The sequence below is a fragment of the Gekko japonicus genome, unplaced genomic scaffold (assembly GCF_001447785.1).
Source record: "Gekko japonicus isolate JY-2015 unplaced genomic scaffold, Gekko_japonicus_V1.1 scaffold639, whole genome shotgun sequence".
Classification (NCBI taxonomy): Eukaryota; Metazoa; Chordata; class Lepidosauria; order Squamata; family Gekkonidae; genus Gekko; species Gekko japonicus.
The window spans coordinates 697,823-706,282 of record NW_015176471.1 but is presented as its reverse complement, the minus strand read 5'-3'; the positions used below and the strand labels follow the sequence as shown (position 1 = coordinate 706,282).

At 51.0% G+C, this 8,460-nt stretch overlaps 1 protein-coding gene across 1 annotated transcript; it reads right to left on the bottom strand.

Annotated features, from left to right (window-relative positions):
- Nucleotides 1–3,658: 3,658 nt before the first annotated feature.
- Nucleotides 3,659–8,216, bottom strand: SLC51B (solute carrier family 51 beta subunit). The gene is made up of 3 exons (XM_015427139.1): nucleotides 8,069–8,216; nucleotides 5,588–5,678; nucleotides 3,659–3,869 (listed from the first exon to the last, which is right to left on the bottom strand). Exons 1-3 carry the CDS (start codon nucleotides 8,214–8,216, stop codon nucleotides 3,659–3,661), a joined length of 450 nt encoding a protein of 149 aa, XP_015282625.1.
- Nucleotides 8,217–8,460: the final 244 nt, after the last annotated feature.

Below are 8,460 nucleotides of genomic sequence, written 5' to 3'. Positions count from 1 at the left end.
GCTTCTGCTGCGTTTGTTGCTTTATTTAAGCACTCTGCTAACTAGTGGGAACTGGACTAATGCTGGCATTTTGTGGGTGCAGCATTTCATGAGGGAAGCCTCTCTTAGCATGCTTTCAGAGGGAGACTTCTTGGGGGTCCAGGTCTGCGGAAACCCTGTAACTTGTGCAGGAACCACATCAGTCCCAGCTACTTCAGATGTCAAATTGGGGGTTTACAGAAGCAGCAGGACTGCTGATCTCTACTATCACTAAATTGGTGTGTTCTAGTTGGATTAGGAGTAGGCTGTGGAGCTGGAAGACCCGGGTGCAAGCAGGCCCGTAGCTAACAACTTTTTGCTCAGGGGGCCCATGTTTTTCTCAGGGGCCCACCACCAATGTTCCCTCTAAGCTGTGGAGTTTTGTGAGCAAAACTTCTACTTTGTGAGCTACTACCATTAAAGTTGTGAGAGAGCAATTTGGCTGCCACATAAATTAGTTTGCTCTGGAGCCATCCTTCCTGAGCTAACCACCCACCGCCCTCGCCTCCGCAGAAGGCCAGCCGGACTGCGAGGGGGCACAAGAAAGCAACCGAGTCCGGGCTGAGGAGGGGGCGGAAATCTGAAGGCTGGGAGGGAAGGAGTCCAGCCCCAGCCGGAGGAGGAGGAGGGTGCCGCCCGGCAGAGGCGATGGCACAGACCCGTCAGATCTTGGTTACCCCCGCCCCTAGCCAGGCTCTTCCTCCGCCCGGGCTGCAATGGGACTTGCTGGCCGGGGAGAGGCCAGGCAGGGCACGCCGGGCCGGGAGAGAGGGAGGCTGCTGTGCAGTAAACGGGGCAGCGCTGGACCTACCCCGGGGGTCAGGGAGGAGGAGGAGGCAACCAGGCGCGGCGTCCGTCCCAGCCAGCGGCGGTGGCTCCCGGAGTGAGTCCCGCTGGGGGCGCCCAGGAGGAAGCGGCCCCCTGCTCGCTCAGGGCTTGGCAGCTCCTGCTCCAAGAAGCTGCGCTTCTGGGCAGGCAGCGGCTACTCGGCTTGCCGCTCTCCCCCCACCCCCAATGCAGGCGACGAGTGGGGCGCGGGGGAGGGGGGAGCAGAGGATCAGGGGGAGGGGGACCGCAAAACCCGTGGGGGGGCGGGCCCCGAGGGCCCCATGCAGGCTACAGGCCTGGGTGCAAGTCCAGCCAATGCCTGCCTAGAATTTCACCATCTCTTCACCCTTTGGAAGTATTGCTTGCAGCGGTGGGCTAGAGAATTCTCACTATCCACTGCAGTTAGTGGAAAGCATGATTTTGATTGGGTCAGCAAGATATTTGCAACCCAGGGACACATGAAGCTGCCTTTTACTGAATCAGATCCTTGGTCCCTCAAAGTCAGTATTGCCTACTCAGACTGGCAGCAGCTCTCCAGGGTCTCAGGCAGAGGTCTTCCCCATCACCTACTACCTGACCTCACCTTCGAACTGGAGATGCCTGGGACTGAACCTGGGACCTTCTGCACACAGAGCAGATGCTCTACCACTATGCCATGGACGCTCCTTAAATGAAGCTGCCTCCTAGTGAATCAGACCATCAAAAAAAAAAAGTGAATCAGACCATCGGTCCATCAAGGTTAGTATTATCAACTCGGACTGGTGGCAGCTCTCCGGGGTCTCAGGCAGAGGTAGTCTTTATTTATTTATTTATTGATTGATTGATTTATATCCCACCCTCCCCAAAGGCTAACAATGAGGCATGAATGTCAAAGTTAAAACAGTAAAAAACTTTCACATCACCTAGCCAGTTTGGTGTAGTGGTTAAGTGTGCGGATTCTAATCTGGGAGAACCGGATTTGATTCCCCACTCCTCCTCTTGCACCTGCTGGATGACCTTGGGCAAGCCATAGTTCTGGCACAGTTGTTCTTGAAAAAAAGCAGTTTATGTCAGAGCTCTCTCAGCCCCACATACCTCACAGGGGGTCTCTTGTGGGGAGCGGAAGGGAAAGGAGTTTGTAAGCTGCCCTGAGACTCCTTTGGGTAGTGAACGGTGGGGTATAAATCTCATCTCTTCTTCTTCTATTACCTGACCCTTCTAACTGGAGATGCCGGGGACGGAACCTGGGACCTTCTGCATGCAAAGCAGATGCTCTGCCACTGAGCCACAGCCCCTCCCGGGCACACCTAGTGACTCCGGAGTCCCAGGCAAAACAGTTGAGACCCCAGAATTACTGGCCGGGAGGGGGATGGGTGTGGCACCTGTGTCACACCACCACCCCTCTCATTGCCACCACCAGACCTGACCCCTGCTGCTGCTCAGTTGGGTGTGGGAGCACCCAGTTTGTGTTCCTCTCGCTCAGGTCCTGTTAGGGTTGCCAAGCTCCAGGCAGGACCTGGATATCTCCTGGAATTCCAACTGATCTTCTGTCTATAAAGATGAGTTGCCCTGGAAAAACCAGCTGCTTTGGAGGGCGGACATTATACCCTGCTGACTGAGGACCCAGCCCTCCCCAAGCCACGCCCTCCTTGGGCTCCACCCCCGAAATTTCCAGGAATTTCCCAACCTGGAGCCAGCAACCCTAGTTCCTCTCTAACTCTCTCAATGGGCTGTGGAGACAAACACAGTATATGTATTGAAGTACACCTGAAAAGCAAAGCCCGTGTGGTATAGTATTTCGAGTTTTGGACTAGGTGCTGGGAGACCCAGGTTCGAGTCCCCACTCTGGCATGCTGGGTGACCTGCGGCCAGTCACAGTCTCAGCCTAACCTACATCACAGGGTTGTTGTGAGGATAAAACAGGAGAGGAGAGGTGGTAGTTCCACTCCTGCTATGGTCAGGCCTCACCTGGAGTTCTGCCTACTCTGCTATGGTCAGGCCTCACCTGGAGAAAGGATTTTAGAAAGGATGTTGACAAGATCAAGCGTGTCCAAAAGAGGGCAACCAGGATGGTGAGAGGGCTGGAATCCAAGTCTTACGAGGAAAGGCAGAAAGAGTTGGGTATGTTTAGCCTGGGAAAGAGAAGGCTTAGAGGGGACATGATTGCAGTCTTCAAGTATCTGAAGGGCTGTCATGTAGAAGATGGAACAGATCTATTCTCTCTTGCTTCGAATTGCAAGACTAGGTCTAATGGGTGGAAATTACAAGGGAGTCGTTACCGGCTAAATATCAGGAGAAATTTCCTAACTGTAAGAGTGGTTGAGCAGTGGAACAGACTGCCTCGGGAGGTAGTGGATGCTCCTTCGCTGGACGTTTCCAAGCGGAGGCTGGACGGCCATCTTTCGGGTATGTTGTAGGGCTATCTTTCGGCTATGCTCCTGCAGAGTGCAGAGGGTTGGACTAGGTGACCTGCAAGGTCCCTTCCAGCTCTAACATTCTATGATTCTATGAGAATGATGTCACCTGCTTTGGGTCCCCACTGGGGAGATAGGCGGGATATAAATAGATAAAGTAAATAAATGAAGTGAATAAATGATCCATATACACAACGTTGGGATGTAAAGAATAGATTCAGTGCCCGGCGCCACGTGTAACATGAGGGAGACCTGCATGCTTCCCTCCTCTCCAACTCAGAACCCACATCCCAACCCCGCCTCTCCAGCTTCCGTTCCTGGCTTTGCTCTGCCGGGTGACCTCGTCAAAAAAACCCCAGAGACCGTTTTCTGGAATCCCGAGCGGGTTTCACTCTCCGAGAGTAAAATCACGTCCGTTTTTATGCCTCCGCTTCGGACGCGCCCGCATACAGAGTCGTAACGTTCCCGTCCTTCCACTGGACCGACACCTCTCCTGCGTTTTGGACGGTCGGAAGCAAACTCTCTGTGGTGGCTTCTTCCTGCAGAGACACGAAGCCTTGCTTTGTTTCTGTCCCATTGGGCTGGGCGTCTTTGTACTCCTCGCTGTGCGAACACGCGGACTTCCGGTTCCTAAGAGGAAAGAATAAAGAAACGGAAAGACGTGGCTTGGGACCGGAGTATCTGAAGGACCGTCTTCTCTCATACGTTCCCGCCTGGGAATTCAGATCACAGGGAGAAGCCCTCCGGACTCTCCCACTGACCAAAGAAGCTCGTCTGACGGTGTCACAGAACTGGGGCTTTAAGGCCTAAGTTTTTGCATTCTTCAGCAAAGTACTAAGTTGTGACTGGACTGTGTAAGACCTACAGTGTTAATAGATAACAAGTACCTGCTGCAAATTACCGGTTGCCTTAACAGCAGCCAGCTGGAAGCGGTCAAAACACCAACTTGGCATGTCTAGATCTTGGCAGTTCTCAATCTAGATGGAGTGATCTAGATTGTGATTGACCTGTCAATTAGCTCATGACAGCTGGACTAGTATTTAGCCAGGAGTCAGGGATAGCTAAGCAAGAGATCATGGGAGTACGATTTCTGGTAATGCCAGGAGCTTTGCAAAAGAGCCCTTGCCCGCAAGACATCAGGAAGTGACAAAAGGAGGCTTCAGTTTGAGAGCCAGTGGGCCTGGAGGAGGAAGTTGTTATTCCTTGGTGAACACTGCTTTGGCATCTGCTGCTGGAAACAAGCTGCTCAGGTTCAGTGCACCAGATAGAGAGGTTTGTTTTGTTGCCTTTGTTCTATGTACACACCCTTTCCCCCTACTTGTATGTTTTATCATTGTGTTATATTTGTAAATAAATTTGATGTTGTTTTTAAGTCTGATTGGCAGGGGTCCTTTGGGGCCGGAGCACGCCAGAGCACCGCTCCGGCAGCCCGGGAGAGGGCAGAAGCCCCACCCCCATCTCCCCACCCTGCCCCCCCAGCACCTTCTCTCTAGAGTCACACCACAGCAGCGGCACAATCTTCCCATTATATTCTATGGCCCCATGGAATATAATGGGAAGATCATTCTGCAGTTTAAACCCCTTCTCTCTTCGCTTCCCCCCCACCCCGCGTTGGCAAGCCAGCTGAGGAAGCAAAAAAGGGCATCTTAAAAAGCCCCCCCTTCCCTTCCCTTCCCTTCCCTTCCCTTCCCTTCCCTTCCCTTCCCTTCCCCAGCCAGCCTGCCAAGGCGGGGTTGGGGGGAAGCGAAGAGAGAAGGGGGTTAAACTTTAAACCCCTTCTCTCTTCATTCCCCCACCAGCCCGCCTAGGGAAGGGAAGGCTTTTGAAGATGCCTCCCCCCCCCTTTGCCTCCCCTTCTGACATCACTTCCAGTGATGCCAGGGGGCGTGGCATATGCTAATGGTCTATTATGCTAATAGCCTATTAGGTGTGCTAATGGGCTCCTGCAGCCCTTTTCCTACTAAATGGCCCCTGCTGATTGGAATAAGTTACTAACCCAAAGAACCCACACCCATGCTACCGGAGAGAATCTAAGGCACCACCAAGGATTTCACCCACAACAACAACTGGTTTGGACAACCCAAGCCTTAAGAGACAGACCCCTTGGCAAAGGTTTGTGACAGATAAAATTGTGTGTACATGAGGCAGAGCCTTTTTCGTGGCAGCCCCATGATTATGGAACAACCTTCCCCGGGGAGGTGTGCCTGGCCCCCTCCCTTTTAATTTCTAGGAGGCACTTGAAGATGGTTTTATTTAGGGATTGAGTTTGGTTAAGCATCTGGCCAAACATCCTCTTTCCGGGAAGACCCCCTCCATTGTGGCAGTGAAGGTCCTAAATCCTCTCTTACCTGTTTGCCACGACGTTGAGCGCCAGCAGCACGACGCCTAAGAAGAGAACCGCAAACGACAGACCCAGAATGCAGTAATTCCATGTGGAAGCTACAGGAGCAAGCACAGTTTGAGGGGCAAGATGAGTTAAACAGCTCAAACTCCGTCCCACCTTGAGAGCATCCTCTCCTTCGCCCTTGACCGGAGTTGTGACTTTTTTGTCTGCCCAGAAAAGGGGGGCGGCGGTGATGGAGGAAAGTTTCACCTCATGGTTATGCCTCTTAAGGGACAAAAGGTTGCTGCCACCACATGAAAGCGTGGGACCTTTGTGGTAGAGGGGAAAAAGAGGTGTCCGTACTGTGCCTGTCTCCCCCCCGAAAAAAGACTATAACTAACAGCAGATCTGGAGACAGAACGCAGTCTATCAGGAAAACGGCCTGGGGAGGGAAAGGGTTAAAAGAGAACTACTAAATCTCCAGGGCCCTGATCCAAGGTGGCAGCCAAGAGGAAGGAGATCTAGGTAGGGTTGGCTCATCTCCAGCTGGGTCCTGGAGATCTCCCGAAATCAGTTCCCTTGGAGAAAACGACTGCTTTAGAGGGTAGATTGTACAGCATTATACCCTGATGTTACCCTTGCCCCAAATCCTGCCCTCTCCATCCTGAAAACCTTCTTCCCAACTGGTAACTAGGGATGCCAGCCTCCAGGTGGGACCTGGGGATAGAGATGTAAAATTTCCGGAAATTTTGAAGCTTGGAAAAAACCCCAGGTTTTTTTTCCAGAAAAAAAATGGAAATTTTCGGGGAAAATTGGAAAAAAATGCTACATTAGCACTTCTTTTTTCTTTTCCAGACTGAACGTCATTCTGTTAATTTAGGAACATAAAATATGACTATGGACATTTTTACTTGGCATGAAATTATCACAACTAGCATATTAAAAATATAGTGCATCCAAACAATTATTACAAACAGAATATCCACCCACATGCAAAAATAAAACTGAAACCTTTTTCTTTTCTTGTGACAATAGAAGAAGAAGAGGAGGAGGGGGAGATTGGATTTATACCCCGCCCTTCACTACCCGAAGGAGTCTCAGAGTGGCTTACAAACTCCTTTCCCTCCCCCTCCCCCTCCCCCTCCCCACAACAGACACCCTGTGAGGCAGGTGGGGCTGAGAGAGCTCTTGACAGAAACTGCTCTTTTTCAAGAACAGCTCTTATCAGAACTATGGCTTGCCCAAGGTCATCCAGCAGGTGCAAGTGGAGGAGTGGGGAATCAACTCGGTTCTCCCAGATTAGAATCTGCGCACTTCACCAGTACACCAAACTGGCTACACCAAATAGCACCTCCTAAAGGAAGAAATGCATCTTGTTCTTGCACTGGAGAGTTCAGTTTGTAACCTAGGACTTGCTTGTCCTCAGTGCACAGAAATTACATCAATCTGATACTATATATATATTTTAGAAATGATTTGGAAAATATTTGAACACCTGGTCTTAACATATTTTATTCATCATGTTAAAATAAAACGTTCCATAATCAATTTTTTTTCTTTTCTTTTTGCAATTTTTCGGGGGAAAAAACAAAAAAAGGCTTCAGGGGAAAACCGGAAAAAACCCGGTTTCCCCCCAAATTCTTCCGGTTTTTTTTCCGGGCATTCACATCTCTTTCTGGGGATCCCCCAGAATTTTAGCTCATCTCCAGACTTACCGAGATCGCTTCCCCTGGAGAAAATGGATGCTTCGGAGACTGGTCTCTGTCCTCCCCAGGCTCCACCCCCAGGTCTCCAAGAGTTTCCTGACCTGGATCTGGCAACCCTACCCCCCCATCCCCCGCCAGTGGCCAAGGGGGGACCTGACTACCCTACTGCCCGCACTAGACTCAGACATGGTCCAGAAGGGACATTTGCTAAAAGTGGTGCATCATGGCTCATGGCCTGGGAGTGATGTGCCTAACTGCCCTTTAACAGGCAAGCCCATCATTCCTAAACAGTTGCCAACTGTTTATTTCCCTTGAACCAGGGAGAAAAACAGAAGAAGAAGAAGAAGAAGAAGAGGAAGAGGAAGAGGAAAAGGAAGAAGAAGAGGAAAAGGAGGAAGAAGGAAGAAGAAAGAAGAAGGAAGAAGAAGGAAGAAGAAGAAGAAGAAGAAAGAGGAGGAGGAGGAGATTGGATTTATACCCTGCCCTTCACTACCCAAAGGAGTCTCAGAACAGCTTACGATCTCCTTTCCCTTCTCCTCCCTCCAACAGACACCCTGTGAGGTAGGTGGGGCTGAGAGAGCTCTCTTGAGAACTGCCCTTGAGAGAACAGCTCTGAAAGAACTTGTGACTGACCCAAGGTCACACTAGCAGCTGCATGTGGAGGAGGAGCGGGGAATCAAACCCGATTCTCCCGGATTACGATCCGCGCTCCTAACCACTACACCAAACTGGCTCCCAGTGCACACTTGTTTCCACCTCTGCCAGTGAATCCTGCCAAGCCGGGTTGTGTCAGAACTTACGGTCCTCTGTACGGAAAAACCATATCAACTCCTGCAGCTTCTCTGGAGTCATCATGTCCATTTCGGGGAGGGAGTTCCCCGCTGAGATATCATGAGGTCCCGAGTTGGTCAGGGCCGCGGCCAAAAGTCTACGTTGGTCTTCCTCCATGGTCGGATTGGCGGGGAGCACAGAGATGGCACCTGACTGGACTTTCAGTGAGAAAGGTGGCCTATAAATTAAAAAAAAAAATACACAGAATTGACAGGGACTGGGACTGGCAATTGATTCGTTGCCCATCCCTCTAAATTTACATTTAATCCTTAAAATAATTACATAACATGATTCCCATGACTATACAGTAGGTATAAAAAGGTTCCTGGTGCCCCATTACTGAGGTCAGGGGTCATTTCCT